Source organism: Artemia franciscana, chromosome 13, assembly GCF_032884065.1.
Source record: "Artemia franciscana chromosome 13, ASM3288406v1, whole genome shotgun sequence".
Taxonomy (NCBI): domain Eukaryota; kingdom Metazoa; phylum Arthropoda; class Branchiopoda; order Anostraca; family Artemiidae; genus Artemia; species Artemia franciscana.
Window position 1 is genome coordinate 49,161,985 of NC_088875.1, and position 25,105 is coordinate 49,187,089.

The 25,105-nt window shown below is 34.0% G+C and overlaps 1 protein-coding gene across 2 annotated transcripts in view; it reads left to right on the plus strand.

Annotated features, from left to right (window-relative positions):
* Positions 1-25,105, plus strand: part of LOC136035036 (leucine-rich repeats and immunoglobulin-like domains protein 3) — a 141,755-nt gene that overhangs the window by 93,274 nt on the left and 23,376 nt on the right. For both annotated transcript variants that reach the window (XM_065716636.1, XM_065716637.1), the window contains 3 exons: positions 15,390-15,533; positions 17,117-17,327; positions 22,454-22,631. In XM_065716636.1, the coding sequence (XP_065572708.1) occupies positions 15,390-15,533; positions 17,117-17,327; positions 22,454-22,631 (533 nt within the window). The remainder of the gene's footprint in view (positions 1-15,389; positions 15,534-17,116; positions 17,328-22,453; positions 22,632-25,105) is intronic.

Consider the following 25,105-nt stretch of genomic DNA (forward strand, 5'->3'; position numbering starts at 1 on the left):
GAAATACTATCTCTATATAGTAAATATTTAATAAAAATACATCTACAATGTAAATTTCAACTGCGTGTAAGTTAATTATCTTCAAACACTAACAGTTATAAACTGGTTATTCTCTGATTTATATATCCAAATTCTCGATATGTGTACCGTATAATAAAGAAGTACCGGTATTTAATGTAGCGCGTTCTGGGCGGTCTGCTTTCCATAATTCTCGTACCTTCCATAATTTTGCTTCTAAAGTATTATATTTTCAACATATTTTAGTATATTTCATTAGGATTAACCTAACTTCACTTCTTGAGTGGGGTTGCTGTAATACATAAGTACCGTGATTTCCTGGTAGGGATAGATGGGGTAGGGCACGTTCTGTGGATGAACTACTTTGATAATGCGTTACTTTTTATAAACACTGAGCCTCAATTCGGATAAAATTTAAACTTTAGTATAAAGAGCAAAGTGTTGAGGAGGGGGCGACCCCCGTCATATGCGTAATAATTTCTGTTCGTGTAAATTTTAATGTTGCACCTTACTTTCAGTTGAAAAAACGCGTTTTTTGTCTAATTTCTTATCGTTTTTGAAATAACACCAGGATACCTGACACCACCTCCACGGAAAAATCCCCCTTCCCATAGAAATATCCTCTGGACAATTCAATTCTTTCGAACATTTACCCCGGACAATTACCCTTGGCATCTCCACCCGTAAAATTGAATCGGTAAAGTGAAAGCAAGACATATAAAGAAATTTCGTATAGGAATTCTGGCGAATTCGCCCTGTGTAAAATTTCCCCTGAAAAGTTCACCCCCTGGAAACTTCGTCCTCCATGGAAAATTCTCCCAGCAGAAAATTCCTCCTCTCCTCCCACTTCCCAATAAAATGATGGACAAATTTTATAACTTAAAAACCTTTCTCCATGGGTTTTAGGGGTCATTTATATCCAAAGACATAGTTGTTGGGCCTTACAACCATACTGAAAAAAAAGCTGTCTCAAAATTCTAATCGGACGATTTTGGGAAAAAATGGCGTGGGAGGGGGTCTAGTTGCCTTCCAATAAAAAACGCTTAAAAAGGGCACTAGAACTAGACTGAACCATCTCCCGACGTTCTAGACAGACTGTGTCGATACGATCATCCTTGACAAAAAAAAACAACAACAAATAAACACGCATCTGTGACCTTTTTTTCTGGCAAAAATTACAAAATTCCACATTTTGCAGATTTGAGCTTGAAACCTGTACTCCAGGGTTCTTTGATACGCTAAATCTGATATTGTGTTTTTCATTAAAATTTTATGACTTCTAGAGGGTCTTTCCTCCTTTCTTCGAAAATCAGAAAAATTTTCTAAGACGCTGATATTCGTTGATATTTAGCTAATTTGTTTTTAGATATCTATTGGTATCAGAATCCTGTTTTTTTTTTAGAATTTCGGTTACTATTCAGCAGGGTTGCTCTTTGCTTATAGTTCGTTACCACGAACTGTTTGATTATCCATCAAAATCCAAATAGAGATCATTAAAATATTGGTAGTTCTTTCTTCGCTACCAAAATTATTGTATTCATAAAACTTTACAGTTTCATGAAATTTAATTAAAGAAATGGAAAAGATGTTTCAACTAAAGTAAGGAGCAAGTTTAAAACTTAAAATAAATATAAGTTACTCTGTATATAAGGGAGACTGCCCTTTTCTCAACACTGTTCATTAAACAAGTTTTTTAGTGCTTTGAAAAATCTTTTTTTCCAATTGTGTATTTTGTTAAAAATTTGGAAATAAGCCAAACTTCACAGTAAAGAGTAGGGAGCTAAGAAGCAGACAGCCCCCTTCATACAAACAATAGGTTCCAAATTTTGTTCAAATAGGCTCCAAATCTGTTCCTTGCTTTCAGTTAAAAAGTTTTTTTTTTATTTAATTTCTGATTGTTTTCCAAATCATACCCAGACCCAACTAAGACATAATTTGAGGTACTGGTGCGTTAAATCCCTTATTAATTGATTTTACTTTTTTAATTGGTCAATTGCTTTTTAGTACCGTCCTCACGTTAAAAATACCTAAAAAATTGGCGATGAAGAGTAACCTTGGTGAAAAGTCCTTGTTAATATAACTACTAAAGAATTTCGGTTGGATGAAAAGGAGTAGTATTGTTTGTATGGATGGAAATTCTGTGAGACTTTTGATCTTCTACATAACTGAAATCACAAACCTCTATAATAAGATTTTCTTATCGATAAATACATTACATGCATTCGTTTACATACATTGAAGTACTTCATATAAATAGAAAGAGAAAAATATTGCCATTTAAAATTGCTGAAAACCAAGTTCCCAGCAGTATTTGCCACCCTAAAGAAATTTCCTGGCGGGGCTGTTGATGACTTGCCTTACCTTTTCCACCTTTGTGCTTTTAGATATGGGAATGTAGCATTTTAGTTGTATAGAGAAACATTTTAATTAATTCCAATCCCCCTACCTCTTTCAACATTTATTTGAAGCCTCTGGAAGAGTAAGTAGTTTATCCATTAAAATGTACATTTGTAAGAATCTACCCTACCGCTGCTTCAACAATGACTCATCCCCCTTCATTATAGCTGATACACAATTGCAGATCACCAAACGTAGCCTAATTTCATTACAAACAATGAAAATCATCTTCGTTGTATCCACTACTGCTACCGCGTGACATTACTTCTTTTGCAACTGGGAAGCCTAAAATATAGTTATAGATACTTTTAAATCAATTTATCTTGTCAGAATTTTAAATTGATTGCAAATTCGTCCTCTTCTGGATAAAGTCGTAGTTTGGTGCCATAAACCACCTAAACTGTCACCCAACTACCACTGCTATTTTGGTGTCTACTCCCTGGGAAATTTTCCGCCGGTGCCCTTGCCTCTCAGGCGTACGTCCAATGTCCTTTTCCTCCGATCTTGCCTCTTGTACCAATCAGAGTGTTGTCGGCTCTTACGTCTTGCCTCCTGTTCTGCATCTGTGTCTTTTGGCGTGGCGTATTGAGACACTCTCGACTTTTCACTTTGTCATTGAAAAATGTTTCAAGGGGATGGACAGGGGGGAAATGTGGAAATTCCATTGTTCTGGCCAGTCTCGCTCCCCTCCCTTGTCTAAAAAGATGCTTAAAAAGCTACGTAGGATTACAAATGATGACGAACATCTGTGTCTTCCTCTCTGTTTTCTACGGAAACTGTGATCAACCTGATTAATTATCTTAATCCGACATATCCGGGTTTCAAACTGAAATGCCCCATTTGATTTTTCTTTTTTAATACTATAATTCTGTTGTAAACAATGTTTTAATAGGAAGATTAAAAGGATATCTGGGACGTCATTTACGGTAAATATTTCGATTAAGCGATTACTAATAGAACAACTACAGAGCGTAGACAGCAGTTAAACCATATTTGACAACAAAAATGATCCCGCTAAAGTCTCAAGCCCGTGTCCAGGGTGGCTATGGGGTTTGAATTCCCCCTTCCCTTCCGAAACTTTTGTTGACTCGTGAAAACATAACAAAAGTGCATATAAATAAATTTTGATGCGTTTTTTCTTAGCTTTTTGTCCCTCCTAAGAAAAAAACCTTCCCATGAACAAATGTCTTGCATACGGACTTTTAAAGTCTATATAGCCATGATTTTTTATGTGTTTCAGACATGCGTGTAAGAATTTTTTCATGGTAGGGGTAGATAAATGCGGGTAAAAAAAGATTAAAAAACCGCAAAATAAGTAAATTGTATAAAAAAGGGAGAAAAATACTGAGAGCTCTTGCAGGCGGAATTCCCCACCGCCCCTTTGCAAACGTGCTGGAATTCTTCAGGTAAATGATGGTGCCATGACTTGATGTTTTTGCTCAGATGGTCGTCATTTAAATGGAAGTTCTCTTTTATGCTCCTAAATTCAATCTAGTTGTTTTTCATTTGTCCTTTCTGCAAAAATAATCTTCATAATGTCATATCTTCACACAAAGATACAATCAGTTCTAAATGTTTTATTCATAGGAACGGATTTTACCTCTAATACACTAGTTGAAAAAAAGAGACTAAAATGAACTTTCATCATGGTAAAGTATTTTTCCTTTTTTTGTGCCAACAATTCCTCTGAATTTGTCTTGAAATTATTTAGAGAGGGTTGTGTTTTTGTTTCGTCCCGTCTTTGAATAATAGATTTGGTAGAGGGTTGTAACAGAATCCATCAAAATACGCGCAATCATGTTTTAAATAATATGTTTTGTGGTTGCAATGTGAGATGCTTTTCTTGTCTGTTTTCGTGAAGGTCTTTTAGATTGAATCTGCGGCACTTCAAGGTGGTATGTTTGGTTGTGTAACCTGGACTGAATTGTCCTATTTTTAAACAAAATTATCATAAGTGCTTTTGGTTTTAGGGTACATAACGGTTTTTTTTTTATTCATGGTATACTTTTTGCCTAAACAGTTCATTTCTGGTGACGATTTATTAAATTATTACACTAAAGTGTACCTCACAGGCGCTTATGGAGGGTTAGATCCTTCGCTTTTCCCAAAACGTCACAAATTTCTACGATTTCCATATGTTTTCCCCCACATTTTTTTAATTTGCCGTTTTCCAGGGGTTTTAAGAACTTCTACCCCTCCAATCTTGCTTAAGTGTGTCGAGCAATTTATTGTTAATTTTTGTATAACTGCGGAAGGTCTAGGTATTACTAGGAAATATCTATTGGTGGGGGGTAAGATTGGGGTAAGAGTGAGGGATCTATTGGGGGTGATTAGGCTTGTAATTATAGTTTTATATATATTTTTACCGTTGAATTGTAAGGAATCAAGTGACATATGCCCATCTATATTCGCCTAGAGCAGGGACTCCTGTTTGTAAGGCTCCTGCTTGTACCTGACCCGGAGTTTTCCCTTAATGCCGCCTCTAATCTTTAGACATTTCTGGGAAGCAGGAGTGTCAATTATTGGATTTTATTCTCTTTATTTTGAAAAATACCTTTTTTGAGAGTTTTCATTGAGAAATTGCTTTTTTGGTATTTTCATTGACAAATTTTAAAGTAAATCACCCCTTGTTTTTTTTTTAAATACACCCTCCCTACGTTTTGGTGAGTCGACTTCATTTCAGAGACGCCCTTTGGAATAGACCAAGGTATCTATGATATCTCATAGGGTTTAGAAACTCGTAAATATGGTTACTAAGAATGAGGATATTTCACAAAAAGGCATCTTTTTCCCCCAGTCTAGACCCTCTTTAAGGAAATACTTGGCTTCAACAAGAGAAAAGAACCAACAAACCAAAATTGCTCTTGTTGTATGCATTTATGGCACTGGAGATGTGACAAATAGATTTCATTTATAACGTAGACAATATGGCTCTGTTACATAATTGCTCCGCTTAAGAAAAACTTCTGATTCGTAATTTTTAAGCCATTAAACTATTCCTGCTTCTCCTGCACTTTTCCAGTCATTGCAATGACTTCGTATTTTTATCTCTTTGAATTGACTAAAATGGTGACATTAAATGCTTCCTTTTGTTCGGCATTATGATCGATTTTGGGGTTTTCGGTTCGTCACGGACCCATACCCTGGATTCTATCTAACCCATGCTGATTTCATACCACCCGTGGGTGTGAATGCCTATTGTCCGTAAATTGCACCTTCATTAAGGGGTATGTCACTTAATAATAAAATTATAAAGGCAATTTTCTGCCTGAAACTTTAATGGGCAAATTTTTTTTTCTTGGACGGTGCATATGACTGTTTAATATCTATTAATTTTTCGCAATTTGAAACGCATTTTTATGAGGGAAGTAATAAATATTAAGGAACTTTGCCCGACGGATATCAACATGCACGTTAAATATCATGTTTCATTTGGGGTTAACAATAGCCGAATACCGAAGCAAGCATAATGTTGGTTGCTGTAAAAACGGTTCTGTTAATTAGTAGTTTGTTTATGCAGGGAAAACAATATAGAAGAAATAAGACATTTGAGAAGTTTCCTAAATAGTGTGTATTTCAACTTAGATGTAATAAACGCCACCTTAAATTTGCTTGTTGATTATTGGGTTTCTAACTCCCCATGTTTTGACTCCGAAAGGACTAAAAAAAAGAAAATACAGGCAAAATTGTTTTATTTTAACACAAATAATTTACTTCTTCTTAAAAAAATCTAGATAGATAATATTCTAACTTCTGAGTCTGGAAATGCAAACAGCGAATTTTGTATTATTTTTCTTTGTCATCATTACTTAAGGTTAAATTTAAAATAACTTCAGAAAAATAAGACAATATTTCGTATAGATACAATATATCTTAAAAATAAGATACAATATATAAGAAAAATAAGATACAAGATTTATTGACTGCAGAACCAAGTTGGGTTCAAATTTGACGAAAATACTGATGACCATGGAGAAGTTTGTTGCTTTCAATGACATTTTGTCCGTGACAGTTGGCTTTTTAATGAAAATGTTTTCTATTAAGAATAATTATAGTATTACCATTTTTAGTAAAAGAACAGTCATGTCTGCCCACAGGTCCGAACCTTAGGGGGAGGCGGGTATAAGAAGCTTTTTCCAAGGTAAGAGGGTCAAAACACGATAGACCACATTTTAGCCTACTTATGTTTAGATTCTTCTAGCGCGTGTCATTTGGAAAGTTTTTTGGGTGATGTTGATTTTTTAGGGAAAATGCTGTAGGCTATTGTGTTTTAGATTTCAGTATTGGAAAGGATTACCCAATAGTTCGTAGCTTGTGCCTGTGTTGGCTATGAAACTGGAAATCGGATTAACTATAAATGGACCAAATTAGGTTTCATAGAATGGGGGATCTTTTGAGGATCTAGATATCTCCTAATTTATTTTAGAAAACTGTTTTACTTTTTTTGACGGTTTACCTTTCATTTCTTTTTGCTTTGATTTTTTTTTTGTATGTGTCTGTATGTCTGACCACTTCAAAAAAAAAAAAAATGAATCTTTTTCTCAGGTCTTATTTTTTACTGAAGGCTTTTACTTATATGTTTAATTCCTTTTAAAAGGAATTAAATAAAAAAAACAAGGTTTTTTAACTGAAAGTAAGGAGCGACATTAAAACTTAAAACATACAGAAATTACTTCGTATATGAAAGAGGCTACTTCCTCATCAACGCCCCGCTCTTTAAATTCTTCTTTTTAAAACAGTAAAAACTTTAGCGTAAAGAGCGGGGCGTTGATGAGGAAGCAGCCTCTTTCATATACGAAGTAATTTCTGTGCGTTTTAAGTTTTAATGTCGCTCCTTACTTTCAGTTAAAAAACTTGTTTTTTATTTAATTTCTGAACGTTTTTGAATCAATGCATGTTTTGATTTTGGCTTCAAAACGAAATTTGCATTTTTTTTTTTTTTTTGGCTAAATGGCTTTCTCATAATTTTGATCGAATGATTTTGAGAAAAAAAAAGCGGGGGACGAAGCCTAGTTGCCCTCCGATTTTTTGGTTAATTAAAAAGGCAACTAGAACTTTTAATTTTTTACGAATCTTTTTATTGGTAAAAGATTTACGTAACTTATAAATTAGCTTACGTAAAGAACTTTTGTATTCTCATGTTTTTATTACATATATGAGGGGATTCGCCCCATCGTCAGTACCTCGCTCTTTACACTAAAGCTTAAATTTTATCCCAATTCATTAAGAATGACCCCTGAATCACAAAAACCGTCGAATAAATAGTTGAAATTACTAAAAATACTTTAGCGTAAAGAGCGAGGTATTAGAAGGAGGTGAGCCCCTCATATGGGTAATAATTTCTGTTTGTTTTAAGTTTTATTGCTGTTCCTTACTTCCAGCTGAAAAAGCTTTTTCACATTTATTTTTTAATTGTTTTTTTTTTTAAATAATGCTAGTAAATCCTGCTCTCCCTTCATGGAAATTTTCTTCTCCCATGACAAATTCTCGATGGAAAGTTCCCCCAGCGTATCCCCCTCTTCTCAACCCCTCCCTCAACCAAAAAAATCCTCCTGAAAACGCCTGTATACTTCCCAATAACCATTACTATATGTAAGCACAGGTCAAAGTTTGTAACTTGTTGCCCCTCCCACGGGGACTGTGGGGGAGTAAGTCGTCCCCAAAGACATAGTTATAAAGTTTTTCGACTACGCTGAATAAAATGGCTATCTCAGAATTTTGATCCGTTGACTTTGGGAAAATAATTAGCGTGGGAGGGGGCCTAGGTGCCCTCCAATATTTTTGGTCACTTAAAAAGGGCACTAGAACTTTTCATTTCCGTTAGAATGAGCCCTCTTGCAACATTCTAGGACAACTGGGTCGATACGATCACCCCTGAAAAAAAAAAAAAAAAAAAAAAAAAAAAAAAAAAAAAAAAAAACACGCATCCGTGATCTGCCTTCTGGCAAAAAATGCAAAATTCCACATTTTTGTAGATAGGAGCTCAAAACTTCTACAGTAGGGTTCTCTGATACGCTGAATCTGATGGTGTGATTTTCGTTAAGATTCTTTGACTTTTAGGGGGTGTTTCCCCCTATTTTCTAAAATAACGCAAATTTTCTTAGGCTCGTAACTTTTGATGGGTAAGACTAAACTTGATGAAACTTATATATTTAAAACCAGCATTAAAATGCGATTCTTTTGATGTAGCTATTGGTATCACAATTCCATTTTTTAGAGTTTTGGTTACTATTAAGCCGGGTCGCTCCTTACTACAGTTCGTTACCACGAACTGTTTGACTAGATACCTTTTCAGAATACTTGACCTGTCGGAGAACGTATGCGTCTTTTAGATCCATTTGACTCAGTGGAACCATGTTTATGTTCTATTAAATTAAATTTGGCCTTCGACGCTTATTACCATTGCTAATACTAAACTACTGCTACTAATAACTTACTGCAACATCAAGCCGCCTGAGGCCAACGTATCTGTATACACTTCTCCTCCGCCCACTGCTAATTATGTATGGAAATTAGGATATACCCGCCATTTGATGTTTTAAGCCGGGACAACTCACTCTACACTGGTGTTCAACAGCCCCCATTGTATCACCTTTATGAGAATATTAGAATCATCATAACTGGTAATGTAGAATTACAATAGCTGATTCAGCTGAGCTTATATGAGTGCCTCACGCGGCTTATACCAATATGGAAAAAGAAAAGGTGTAAGTTCTATTCCAGAAATTGCGAATATTACAATGTCACTTGTTGTGCTTTATAAGATGACAATATAACAATTTTTAATTTTTACCCACACGTATGAAAAAGATGTATAATGTAGTAAAACATTAAGAAGGAAGAAAAAAAAAAAGAATCACACAAAAAAACGCTAATAAAATAACCGGATCAGATCATTATAAGATCATGAGTGCAAATACGCCGTTTGTGACAGCCTGTAGTCGCTGTAGTGTTGATCAATCAACCTTTCATTAATATTCGTCAGGTGAAGCTTTTTAAACTATTGCTGCAGCCTAGTATTATTGCCTTGTTTCCCCATGAGACGCTAAATGGCAATTATATTTCTTGTCTATTTGTTTACGGGTTATCCTTCTATGTGCTACAAATCCCACAGTAAACAAAATAGGGTATAGTATTCATTCATCTACCAACCCACCAATGGGAATCCTTTCATTCCCTTTTCTCGGTTCCTTGTAAGTACAATTACCACTTGATTTATTTTCTCTGCGAAGAATCAGATTCGGTTCTCAGAATTTGCCCTAGTCTAAGACCTCGCAATTTATATACAATTACTTGCAATACTAATGTAAGCTGTGCATAGCTTGCTATCTTTGTAGTGATTATTGAAATCTGATGATGTGACTAATCAAAACAAGAAACCAGGTATATGCACAAGGGGCCTTCGGGTTCCCTCAAAATCCAGTATTCCTTCATATATTTAGTACAGTTCGTCCACTTTTGATTATATACAATCTCAACCCTCCCCCCCCACCGCCCGAATAACTTACTAATTATGTATCTGAATGAAGATATTGCAGCCACGAATATTAATTATAGTGATTATTGAAATCTGGCGACATGAGTAATAAAAACAAATAAAGCAAGTGCATCTTGATGTGTTTACAGGGGGGGGGGGTATTTGGGCCCCATCCCCTATATTTTCAGTTTTCCCTCGTGTTTGTATAATTGGGCTGGTCTTGATTATTGGTAAACCTCCCCCCCCCAAACAAAAGAAGAAGAAAACCCTGATTATGAACCTGAATGAAGATAATGCAGCTATAAATACCTGTCTAAACCAGGACCTTCTGTCAGGCAGCACCAAAAATTCATACCCGGTAAATATCAAGAGCATGGTACACAATATGTGGCGGTTGCACTCAACTTAGTTTTTTTTTTTTTTTAACATATATATGCTTCTTCATCCGTGTCCATTGTGAATTGATTAAGATACTGCGCAAATCCTTAATAGACATATTTTGAAATCGAAGCAAAGGCAAAAGATGATATTTATACAAGTCCGTCACAGATTCATCTCAAAACCAATTTCACGTAATAATCTTCTCGTTAACATACATTTTAACTATTCACATTAAATTTTATCGTTTTGAAGGTTGTGTAATTTTTAATAACTTGTTAAGTTGTAATTTGTTAAGTTGCGTAATTGGTGATATTTCTTGTTTTCATTTAACAGCGTCAAATTTTGCGAGAATTCTAACTGAGTAAACTGGTCTTTTTTCAAAACATTTGGAAATAACCCACCGGTCACGTAGACTTCTGCAGAAAGTATGAGCGTAGTTGTGTAGGAAATACATTGCTGTGTATAGAGTAGTCATCAAACAAGCGTACATCTCATTCATTTGCTGTTCATGTACTGTATAGTTCTGCTTCACCCTATGTTATATAGGTTTATACAGTGTTTGCGGTCTACGCACCCACAAGGGTCAGCTCTGAACAAGCAATAGATACGTTTTACGCCGAACTCAACGAAGCTGTAAAAAAGACCCCCAAACGTGACCTCCTCATTATCGGTGGCGACCTCAACGCACACGTCGGCAGCAGACAGGCAAACGGCGACAGGAGCCTTGGAATTCACGGGTACGGCGAAAGATGCGAACGAGGAACCAGATTGGTCCAATTCGCCCAAGCGAACAACCTCGTAATAGCAAACACCCTTTTCAGACACAAGCCCTCACACGTCATAACCTGGAGATCCAGAGATGGAAGGACATCTTCCCAGCTGGACTACCTACTCGTGTCGTCACGTTGGAGAAGCTCGATCCAGAACTGCAGAGCCTACAGAGGACCTGACACAGGTTCCAAGGGCGGGTCGGATCATACCTTGGTCAAAATGTCTGTGAAGATCAGGCTAGTGGCTCGTAAACGGAAGGAACCCCCAAAAAGATTTGACGTTGCCCGTCTTAAGGACCCGACAGTAGTAGAACAATTCCGTGTTCAACTTTCAAATCGTTTCTTGAAAGTTATATCATCATTATATAGATGAGCCTGAATGCTTTCATGTTCTTGGAAGGGTGTAGATTCTAGAGCATTCCAAGTAATAGTCTCAGAGACTATTCTCTCCTCCATGGAAATGCTTGGTTTTAAAGACCACTTTGTATTTTTCAGACATGTTGGAATCAGGTATATTTTAATTAAATATAATATAGAGGTGGTTAAGTTAGGTATTTAATATAACGCGTTCTGGGCGGCCTGCTTTTCATAATCATCTGTTATAGTTTCCATAGTTTTGTTGCTAAAGTATTATATTTTTATCATATTTTGATATATTTCATTGGTTTCTATAACCAATAGGCTTCTTTGGTTTGGTCGCTATAACATGTTAGAATCCTAGGTTTAAACTGGTTGATCTACTAGTTAAATAGTTTTGGGCTATCTACCCTCACCCGCATTTCAAACTGCCTAAAAAGTCAAGTATTTGGCTGTCTAGGGTAGGCGAATCTACTGCTTAAAAGACATATACTAGGCCTAACCTTATAATTTTACCAGACGCTTGATAGTGTTGGCGATTTCTTTTTGGTACTATTGCGAGTTTCCACTCTTATTAGTTGTCGATGCTCTTTGATGGGGTTAGTAAGTCAGTCAGTCACAAAACATGGAAATAAAGTTCTACCATCAAAATCCCTAAGCTTTATCAAGTTTAATTTCAAAAACTTAAATTAAAACATTGTGTAGCTTAACTAAAAATGTTCTTTGTTCGGCTCTTAAATGTCGCATTAAACACAACATCACCGGACATCTAGCATTTACACGAGGGGATACTAAATTTTCCCCTTGACTTCTACTTCTTGGAAACTCATTTCTAAGATCTGAAATTCTTTGTCTTGATGCATGTTTGTTTATTTATATTTTCACGCGGATGATTGAATAGATGGAGCGCAAAACCTTCATCTGGGCCTTTATGATAAGGTTCACCGTGGGGGAGGGGTACTCTTTGCCTGCTTCTCCCTTCCAAAAATGTCTGGAAAATGACCTAAGACATTTTCCCTACACTGCCATTCCTGCTTCCGATGCCTCTTTTGGATGCCAAAAGAGGTACGATATTCATGATTTTTTTTTTTTTTTTTTTTTTTTTTTTTTTTTTTTTTTTTTTTTTTTTTTTTTTTTTTTTTTTTTTTTTTTTTTTTTTTTTTTTTTTTTTTTTATTAGCTTCTACCTAAAATTATGGATTAATGCTAATAGAAGACAAAATAATTTTGGCTATCAAATACTACTTTTTGAAAGCCAATTTTACCAAAAACATGCTAAAATGTCATTTAATAAAAGGTTAATGATAGTCCCTGTGAACTACTCGATAGTTGTCAAACAGTTCGTGGTAACGAACTGTAGTAAGGAGCGACCCGGCTCAATAGTAAACGAAACTCTAAAAAACGGAATTTCAATGCTAAAAGATATATCAAAAGAATCAGATTTTTATGCTGATTTTAAATACATAAGTTTCATAAAATTTAGTCTTTCTCATCAGAAGTTACGAGCCTGAGAAAATTTGCCTTATTTTATAAAATAGGGGGTAACACCCCCTAAAAGTCATAGGATCTTAACGAAAATCGCACCATCGGATTCAGCGTATCAGAGAACCCTATAGAAAAAATTTCAAGGTCCAATCTACAAAAATGTGGAATTTCGTATTTTTTGCCAGAAGACAAATCACGGGTGCGTGTTTATTTGTTTTTTTTTTGTTTTTTTTCCCCAGGGGTCATCGTATCGACCAAGTGGTCCTAGAATGTCGCAAGAGGGCTCATTCTAACGGAAATGAAAAGTTCTAGTGCCCTTTTTAAGTGACCAAAAAAATTGGAGGGCACCTAGGCCCCCTCCCACGCTCATTTTTTTACGAAAGTCAACGGATCAAAATTTTGAGATAGCCATTTTGTTCCGCATAGTCTAAAACCATAATAACTATGTCTTTGGGGATGACATACCCCCCACAGTCCCTGGGAGAGGGGCTGCAAGTTACAAACTTTGGCCAATGTTTACATACAGTAATGGTTACTGGGAAGTGTACCGACGTTATCAGGGGGATTTTTTTGGTTTGGGTGTGGGGTTCAGGGGAGGGGGCTATATGGGAGGATCTTTTCTTGGAGGAATATTTCATGGGGGAAGAGAAATTCAATCAAAAGGGCGCAGGACTTTCTAGCATTACTATAAAAAAACAAACAATGAAAATATAAACATGAAGAAGTTTTTTCAATTGAAAGTAACGAGAAGCATCAAAACTTAAAACGAACAGAGATTATTACGCATATGAGGGGTTCTAAAAATACTTTAGCATAAAGAGCGAGGTATTTAGGAGGAGATAAATACTTCACTCTTTATGCTAAAAATTTTTTAAGTAATTTCAACTATTTATTCTACGGCCTTTCTGATTCAGGGGTCATTCTTAAAGAATTGGGACAAAACAAGATTTAGTGTGAAGAGCGAGGTATTAACGAGGGGACCAACCCCCTCATATATATAATCAAAAATATAAGAATATAAAAGTTTGTTACGTAAGTTAATTCTTAAGTTGCGTATTTTTTTTACTAATAAAAACGTTCGTTAAAAATTAAAAGATCTAGTTGCCTTTTTAAGTAACCGAAAAATTGGAGGACAACTAGGCCTCCTTCCCCACCCCTTATTTCTCAAAATCGTCTGATCAAAACTAAGAGAAAGCCATTTAGCCAAAAAAAGAATTAATATGCAAATTTCATTTTAATAATTTATGTACGAAGAGCCAAAATCAGACATGCCATAATTCAAAAACTTTCAGAAATTAAATAAAAAAAAACAAGTTTTTTGAAATGAAAGTAAGGAGCGACATTAAAATTTAAAACGAACAGAAATTACTCCTTATATGAAAGGGATTTTTCCTCCTCGACGCCCCGCTCCTTGCGCTAAAGTTTGATTCTTTCTCGCAACTCTACTTTTTAAAACAATGACAAACTTTAGCGCAAGGAGCGGGGCATCGAGGAGGAAAAACCCCTTTCATATAAGGAGTAATTTCTGTTCGTTTTAAGTTTTAATGTCGCTCCTTACTTTCATTTCAAAAAACTTGTTTTTTTTTATTTAATCACGTTAAGAACGAAACTAGCTGTGTATATTCTTGAGGGACATTCCTCTCTTGTTTATGGGATTTAATCCGTTTCAACGTTTCTTCAGAAACGAAGAATATTGAATTTATGTGTAATGTTCATGCTATGTTTTTCGATCCATGGCCCATATGAATGTTGGGTTTTACATTTACTATAATATGTCGACGAGCCCTACAAACATCTAGGGAAAATAGTTTGTAACAGAATTTGATATATATATATATATATATATATATATATATATATATATATATATATATATATATATATATATATATATATATATATATATATATATATATATATATATATATATATATATATAATGTTACCGGGAATTTCTGAAATCTGGCTAATGTCGATATTCACCCGTGAATGTCCGAGTTTCCTTTTTCTATGCTTGGATTTAATTAGCTTAGCGAGTCAGCTTTTTCAGTCTTACGTAAGCTATGATGGTAAAAGTATGCTAGTATGCTAGCATAAAGGTATGCTAGTTTTGGTTAATTTTGGTCATAAATATCGGAAATGAGTTAGAAAACCCAAACTAACCTGTATATATATATATATATATATATATATATATATATATATATATATATATATATATATATATATATATATATATATATATATATATATATATATATATATATATATATATATATATATATATATATATATATATATATATATATATATATATATATATATATATATATATATATATATATATATATATATATATATATATATATATATATATATATATATATATATATATATATATATATATATATATATATATATATATATATATATATATATATATATATATATATATATATATATATATATATACTTATAGCAACTAATTTTATGAATCTTTTCCAGGGATTTAACCAACAATGAGCTGACCCGTATAGAGCGGGGGAATTTAGCTCACTTGTCTAGGTTAGAAAGTCTACACCTGAATGGCAACAAAATTAATTTTATTCGTGAGGGAGCTTTTGCCAACCTTGGAGCCTTGAAAATTCTGTGAGTTCATTTTTCTTATTTAACTGAGATTTTTTTTTAATATATAGTTCGGAGATACCGTAGGCTCGCTATAATTTTATTTATTTATTTTTTTTTAAATATTGATCTTTCTGTATAACAACTGTAACCAAATACTTTATGTCGGGGATCCTAATAACCCATCGCCGCCATAACATGCAGGCCATTGCAAAGCCAAACACCAACTACAAAGGAACTATCAGATTTGGCACCAATGATAATCGCTTGCACCAACTCATGATGCCCCTTCTCTTTCTGTACCACTACTTTTCTTGGTGGCAAAACGGTAACTAAATAAAATTAGTTTATTTTGAAACTACTATAAATAAATATCACAACAACGCCAAGGGAAGGCAACAAAGTGCCTGATGAAAGGTAGCCCTTTCACTCTCAATGATTTATTCATTTATTTAAAAAAAAATATCCTGTTTGTCAACATAAATAAAAAATCTTGACTAATAAGGTATATTTTCTTCATTAAAAACTACTTTTTTAGTTTATTTTAAAACTGACCAATGTGCTCAGCTCCCTGAATGCTAGCTGGAATAATTTTAAATAAGACAATTCAAAATTAAAACAGGCAAAATTCTTTGCTCAGAGCTCGCTCTGAATAAATAGAGGAGGAAACACCTTGATAAGAGGGTTTGAAAAATGATTTGTTCTTCGCTGCACATCGATATTAGACTGTCTATTGAATCTTTTAAGCCAGGTTTGACAGAGGCATAAAACCTCGTAATTAAGCGGCATAAATCACTAGTGGCACATTATTTTTACTAGCTTGATAATTATCTGCTATGATATGCACAAGAGCTGGTGGCCTCCCTGCAGAAAACGACTAAGGTTGCTGCCGTGTTGGGGAGTCTTTCCGCTCAAACCTCAACTGCTCTCCGCTAGCGTATTCTCACATCTGTTTCGCACAGTTTCGAATTTTTTATTAACTGTTCATGATATTGCTGTAGTTATTTACTTAATATCATTTTCCACATTATACTCTTTTTATTGTGGTCTGATATTATGTAAATATTAAAGTACAGAATATGTAAATAAGAAGATATAGAATACTTGAATGCTTAACTATAAATATCTAGATATGTAGGTTGAAGAGTTGGTGACTCTGCCTGCAGAGTATAGTTTCTGTCTTAAGGAATCATTTTTCGCTCTTAAGGATTATGTCCAACTTTTATGAATGTCAATATCAAGTCATTTACTTTTACTTAACATGTAGAATAGCTCTTTGTCCTATCTTTTGTTTGGGATAGCTTCCTAGTCAGCTCAATTAAGACTGATGTAAACCAATAACTGATATATCGAGTCTGACTCCACTGTAAAATTGTAAGGTTTTCACCATTTTTCTATTATCTCGTCAATTGTTCACGTATTTGCCTTTTTTTTTAAGGAGTTCTACTCTTTCTTTATGCCCCTGTAGTTTCATATTTAGAAACAAATATATCTTTCTCGGTCTCGACTGTTTTTACTTATGCTTTGACTGAAAATTTTATTTTCTATTTTTTTTTGCCCGTTTTACCATTGTTATTTTACTTCTATTACTTTTTTCTTATTTATAGAGAGCTTGGAAGAAATCAGATCTCTTGGATAATTGAAGACACAAATAGTATATTCTTTGGTTTAAACTATTTGACAAAACTGGGCTTAGCCGATAATCAAATTAAGTCGATTGCTCGTCGAGCTTTCGCTGGTTTGGATTCACTTCAAGTCCTTGATTTATCTGCTAATCCCATCACAACTCTGGAGGATAACCCCTTTGCTGAAATAAGGGTAAGCTTGTATAAAGGCCTACATATATTTATATTATAAAAATGAAGAGAACAATTTAGGTGTATGAAGTCAAGCATTCTCAAAATATCGGCTTGTCGGCTCTTTACTTAATGTAGAATAAATAAAACTTCAAAAACCCCGCAAAATGCATTAAAAGGCATTTGGAAATCATATATAGTAACAAGCAAAGTTATCTTGGATATTTTGACTAGTTTTCATCTTAGCTGCTTTTAGCGTCCCAAATAACGTTGATTCCTGTGTATGACTTTGTTTGAAACAATCTGGTTCTCGTACTGGAAACCAACAATTTTCTTCACATTACATTGTAAAGTTCGCCAAAGACGAAGACTTTCAACGACGTTCTGACTTGAAAGCTTGAAAATTACACTTGTCGTGGCAACCGTTTTCTTTCTAACGTCGCGGTTACGAAGTAGACCTAATTTTTCTATTAGTAAACTGTAATCCTGTATTGCAACTTTAAACATAGTAGTATTCCACCAGCTATCATTATGAAGTATCTGCCAAAAATAATTTAATTATACAATTAGTAGCAATTTTGATGTGACTACGTTCGCCAGTGAACATTATGTTATATCCTAGTTGTTGTATTTGCATTAAATATATACGCACTCATCCTATAAATAGCCATAATGTATGTGAGGCAACTTGATTCATGAGGCAAGTGTGGTAATTTCTTGTGGTTAGTTAGCATATAAAAAGTGATCAAAATAGAGTTGGGCTGTATCTTTATGGTATGTTGAATAGGTGCGAATAACTTAGCATAATATTAAATTGGGGACGAGTTCATTTGGCCATAGGTCGGAAGCCACTAAAGTTGACTCACTGTTCTTTAATTTGTTATTCATCCTTCTCTTATAGTTATTTATTATCCAGCCACAGAGAGTAAAATCTTTTTTTTGGCTACAACTTTTAATATGGATAGGATAGTGATGGTTTGACTTTTGGGCTCAAAATTCCTGAGGATCTGACTTATGCAATTCTAAGGCTTCTGTTCCCTGCTAAAGCATGCAATTTTGCGAGAAGACTAAGACAGTTTTATTTGTTTTTTTTTTTCTTCTTTTTTTTTGCATCAAAAAATATTTATATTGTTTGATTTATTTGCCACAGATCTATTTATTCATCGGGCAATAATTCTAATATGTACACAGAACGGCAGGACCACAGAAAATAGAATTTTTTTTCTCTATTTAGAATGGGAGAAATTTATAAAAATATTTAGAATTGTTTATAGGTTTTTCAAAGTAATTTTTATTCTGTCGTCGCCACTCCATTTTTGCTAAACATCGATGCTAGATTTTGTGATTCTGATATGTTTGTACTGTAGAAAACCGATGGCTGTAAGCTGTAGAAAACTGTGAAGTCTGTTTTCTCCACGTAAATAGTAGGTCGTATCTAACAAAGCGAAACTGATAGAAACATTCAGACAGTTCCATTGGACAGTAGGAGTCGACAGTAGGAGAGTGTCCACCCTTAAATTAAAGTCAGATTTTTGCCTTGGTTCTGACAGACGAGAGCTGATTTACCAAAGATTCGGGTGGAACGTTAAAACGAAATCCAAACTCTAAAAAAAAAAAAAAAAAAAAAAAAAAAAAAAAAAAAAAAAAAAAAAAAAAAAAAAAAAAAAAAACTCCCAAGTACTTAATCCGTCTAATAGTACACTTCATTTACATGATTTAAAAGTAGGAAAAATGATTTTAATTAAGTATTTCAATACAAACGTTTATTGTCATAAAATAATGTTTTTGTTAGCCATGATTGAACACAAGATCAAGCTAGCAGGAGAAAAAGGGTTGCAGACTAGTTAAGATGGGGGAGGGAGAGACTGAGGGGAAACTTTATGTGAATGTACAGTTCAAAATCATCTTTAATGTTGTATTGTGTAAGTGAAATAACAAATATAGTAATTACTCCTGAAATTCATCGTCGTAAAATACAGAGATAGCTTTATTTATTTTTATAAATATTAATTATTGATATGAAAGAAAATTGTGTAGTTTGTCTTTTTTGTTTGTTTGAATTAAAGTTTGTGTTCCCTATACATGTTTTGTAATGTTATTTTCTGCTCTCCTTAAGACGAATATCTGGCAATCATTTTATAGCTGAGATCTTACGTTTTTAATCCATCGATTTAAATTTTTGGAATTTCATGTACTTGGTCACTTTTGATTAAAAATAATTTGAAAATAAGGCGAAAATAAGTTTAAATCCTTCTCTAAGAAAAAGGATCAGCGCTATCATTATTTTTACTCTGTAAATTGAAAGATCTGAGACTAATAAATCCTATTATATACAAGTAACTTGTCCTGTTGGTGCAGAGTACAGTTGCAGGCTCGTCGGGAAATCCCTTGTTTCGGAGGGAGCATATAGCTTAAAATGCGCTCATATTAAAATCCCCTATTTATTTATAGATTATAATTTTTTTCTTTCTTACTATGACACCTAGGGAAAAAAATTTAAAGATCAGATAAATTTATTATAAAAAATAATATTTGTTGCATCTTTCAATGACCACTCAACTTATTGGGTTGTTTATCATGGTTGTTCCCATCCTTACATCCTATTATATATTCATAACTTAATTTATAAACACGCTCACACCCGCACAAAAAATTCTAGTCTCAATGATCAACTTATCAGAAGAAAACGGTTAAACTTTTGAACTGGCTAATATTTTCTGCCAGACTAATACCCTCTGGTTGAGAATTCCACATTTGTGATCCAGCAAAACGTGGAAATAAAGATGCTTGTTGAGTATTCCGAGCCTCAGACACTTAATTCCCATGAATTCTTAGTTTCATTATAATGATAAAATTAGTTTGACCTAATCAAAAGTTAACCTAAAAAGTTAATTATCGGTTGCTTATACTCTGTTGTGAAATCATTTGATCGATGAGAATAAAGATGCTTACTGATTTACATTTCTGGTTTTTGTTTTGTTTGATGTCCTCTCTCCTGGAATACTGTTAATATGAAAGAGTCTTTGAATGTTCTTGTAAGATTTTTTTTTACTTCTCTGGCAGGCCCTAAAAAATATATTGGTAGTTGCTACTCTATTGTGAAATGATATTATGAATGAGAAAATTTCTGTTTGATTTGCATATGAAAAAGAAATGGCTTGTTCTAACTATCTATTTGAGGGTTTCCGGAATGCCCCAAGGTTCAAATACGGCAGCAATCAAAATTCATATCTCCTCACTAACCAGACAAGCAGTGTTTTTGGCTGACAGATCCTCAGAATGAATATTATATAAAAAAATAATTAACTTCTAGATAATTTGTTTTATTTTTATCTACATCGTTTAGCTTTTGCGTAAAAAATTTACCCTTGAACGGCACTCGAGTGGCAACCAGAGGGAACCCGAAGAAGAGGAAGGCCAAAAAATACACTTCGTCGTACATAACAGCGAGACCTGAAGTTTATCAATTCGACAATCCAACTCCAATGGGAAGACGTGTGTGCAGCAGCACATATGAGGGATGATTGGCGGCTCTTTCTGGAAGTCCTGGATGCCTCTGGCAATATAGGAAGAACTAAGGTCTAAGGAATGGACTAGGCCTCATGAGCACTAGTAGGAATACTTTGGAGAGACAAAAATAACACAATATTATCCTTAAATATAAAAAAACAAAAATTCCATTGCTCCTATCTCCTCTGGGAAAGAACATAATCAAATGACCAACTATGGTCATGGGTCAATATATTTTATATGTTGAAGTGCATGTCGAAATTACTTCCACTTATTCATTCAACTTTAAAATAAGTTTTAAGCTGTATTATTTGATTTGTTGTAAAAAGAGTTAGACTTTTGTTAACTGACGATACATATGATCTGAACTGGTTTTTCTCGAATAAGGTTATTGCAGTCCTTTAGAATTTTTTGGCAAAAAAAAAAAAAGAGAAGAAAGAACCAATCTAAACAATGGCCGTCTCTTTTCATTGGAGAGACGGCGGATTTATTGGGTTATATATCAATATATTTCATATGTTAAAAAGTATAGCAACTTTTCTTTCAAAAATTCCTTTAAAATTAAAATAAGTTTATCGGCAACCTCATTATTTTTTTTTTTGCTTAGAAGCGGAATAAACGACCTTTCTAACTAACTGTCCCGTCTCTTTTTTTGTTCTGTCTAGATTTTTTTTCTAATTCTAATGGGGGGGGGGAGAGGATTTGTCGCTTTTCTCGATTTTTTCGCTGAAAATACCAGAAAAAGTATTTTCCAATATAGATAACAAAAAAGAATTTTTTTTTAGAAAAAAAGCTTTTTCGATAACTCTAAATTCTGGGATGGATTTAGTATTGCTAAAAAAGTTTATTTGCCAGTCATACCAATTTATTAGTAAATTATGTTAAATGAATCTTGGTAAAAAAAAAATAAAATAAAAAATTGTTGACCGTTGTAAAATTTTTCGATTTTTCAAAATTATATTTATTGGGTTTTCTCGTGTCTTTTATGCCAGTTTAACAATTAACTGACTGCCATTCAATCTAAGAAATGATAGACTGAGGAAAATAATACATACTTAGAACTTCCCTTTAATTATTAGCAAAATCGGTCGAAAACTTCCGGAAGCACTGTTTTCTATCCTTTAATTTTAAAGTATTTTTATATCTAACAATTTCATCAAATTCTTTTTGATCCTAAGCTTTACAATACTATTCGCACAAATTGAGGGAAGGGGACGTGTCTCAGGGACAGAGGCATCCTGATGTGATGCTTTTAGGTGCTGCTTCCCTATTGAAAAGTTCGGAAATGTCCTAAAGTACCTAAAATGTCCTTTTTTTTATGCTGAACCGGTTTAAATTCAAATGGCTTCTACCTCCTTCTGGACAAATTAATAGTTTATGGCCATGCACTATACTGTTCCCTGAGCAAAGAATTCGAGGAATGCATCTTATGACAGTTTCCTACTGGAAAAGTATCTTTTTCAGCCATTAAAATTACCAAATAATACAGATTCCTATGCTATTTTGACGTTTCGGCTGGAGGGGGATTCCACTCCCACCCCTCCTAATGACTGACTTGAATACAGGATTTGAAATTTTATAGAGAAAAAGCTAACAATTCATTCGTTTTCAGTATTAAAGGTTTTTTCAATTTTTTAGGGTTTGTCTGAGATTCATGTCAATACTTCCAGTCTTTTATGTGACTGCCAACTTCGATGGTTAACTGAGTGGTTACGTGTTATTGATTTCGGCTCAGAAATGATTATGAAGTGTGCTCACCCAGAAACATTACAAGGATTACCCTTGGCGGCGGTGCCTCTACAGTCACTAGTTTGTGGTATGTATGTTTATTCTTCCTTTATATGCAAATTGTTGCTGAAGGTTAGACAATTCATATTATTGTTTCTTCTTTTAACTCGGATACGAGGTAATACTGAGGTTCCTCGATTAGCTTCAAGTAGGTCTTCTTTTCCACTTATTTACAGAGCTTCAAAACTTTGGAATAAACTGAGTATAGATATCAAGGAAATAGGTAGCCTTGACCAGTTTAAGTCTGATTTACGTGTGGAGTTGCTCGGTAGGTATGCTTTTGAAACAGATTAACTAAAATAAATTTTACATAGCTTATTCATTTGTAATATTTATGTATTTTTTTGTTGTTGTCTTGGGGTCACGCAAGGAAGTGTATTGTTTTTTTTTTTTTTTTTTTTTTGTTGATTTCGGTATATGGTCTCATTCTCCATATTTTCTTATTCTCCATATTGTCTCTTTATTTTCTTTGAATTTAGCACAGCCTCGCAAGCTTCGCTTATGTTGTGCTATTGATTAATAAATGTTTATTTCTAATAAAATTGTCTACTACTAACTCACTCCTTGGGTTAAGATTTGTATTCTCCTTTAGATAATAAAAAAAAAGAACTGTTACGTAAGAAGAAAATGATACAAAACAGCTTTTTTTGACCAAGGAAGCTCTCCATAAATTTTCCTTCCTGGAAATTACCTAGTTTTGTCTGATATTCATTTTACTATTATGTTTTTGATTTTCTTAATGTTAATTATCGACAGAAGCTTTTAATTGGGTTTTAATTAAAACTAATTTTTGCAGTCCTTTTCAGTGGAGATATTTCTAATATCTATTTTTTAATATGAAACAGTTTTTGAATATTCCATATTTTTTTCTTTAGCGGTTTCATGTCTATTTGACGGTGCATAGTATGCCTTGGACGGTACTTAAGTGTTACAGCCACCACACTCAAGAAGTGAAGTTAGTTTAATCCTAATGAAATATCCTAATATGATGAAATATAAATATAATCCTAAAAAAGAATGAAATATAATCCTAAATATAATGAAAATATAATACTTTAGTAACAAAACTATTGAAACACAACCGAGAACAACAGAGAAATATGGAAATCATGCCACCCAGAACGCATTATATTAAATGGTATTTAAATGGTTTCTAACCTAACCAAAATACCAACTATATATATACAATCTATATATATAAAAATAAGTTGCTTGTTTGTGTGTCTGTTGACTGACAGATCTGAATACGGATTGTTTTTCCCATGGACAACCGGGACACAAATGACGACCGGGACACACGGAATATAAATGACGACCGGGACACTCAAAGAGAAATTACAGACCAGGACACAAATGACGACCGGGACACAGGGAATATAAATGACGACCGGGACACTCGGAGAGAAATTACAGACTGGGACACCGGGACACTAATGACGACCTGGACACAGGGAATATAAATGACGACCGGGACACAAGGACACTATTACAACGGGGACGCCGGGGGGCACAGGGGGGATATATAAATGACGATGGGGACACAGGGAATGTTCGATTAGCAATCACAATCAACAAAGCTCAAGGGCAATCATTAGAATAATGAGGTATAGATCTGAATACGGATTGTTTTTCCCATGGACAATTATATGTTGCATGTTCAAGAGTCGGTAAACCTGACAATCTATTTATATGCTCAGACAATGGGACAGCAAAGAATGTTGTATATTCGCAAGTTTTACGTAGTTAAAAACATATATATATATATATATATATATATATATATATATATATATATATATATATATATATATATACACCCACTAATTAGGTGTTGGGGTGCTAACCCAACAGCTAGTATTTATTTAAAATATACCTACATTGTTGTTTATCTCTCTCACGTTAAGCTTATTATCACCGAGTACGTACTGAAATACAGAAAGGAACCGGTTCTACTCAGACCAAGAACTTGAGTGTGGTGGCTATAAGACATAAGTTTTCTTTGGACCTCTCCATCTTGAAATATTCCGTCTAGGACTGTAATTTTTTCCACAAAAGGACGCTCTTAGAAAAGTCATCCTAACATCATAATGCAGCGTTCATTTACTGGTTATTTTCGGGTGGTTCTGGAGAGTCTACCCCGACGAGAGTCGAATGTGTCAGCTCAAATAAAAAACATTCCCCTGTCACGTGCCAATTAAATCAAAATTTTTTATTTTTGAGTGGTTTTGCCGAGAAAGTGATGTGATTCTGACGGCGAAGCACCTAACGTTCTCAGTGGATTCCAATCAATCAATTTGTTCAACCAATAAATTCACAACAATAACATTTTGAGATGTAGTTCAAACTCTAATAAAGAATCTCTTTTCGGCGGAAAAACATATTTTTTCAATTCTGATCCGAAACATACGCATACTGAATATTTGCTAACAATACGTTTCTTATGGAGTGACGTAAGATCCAACTGTCAAAACGAAATGCGACTTCTGAGTAGAATAGAATATT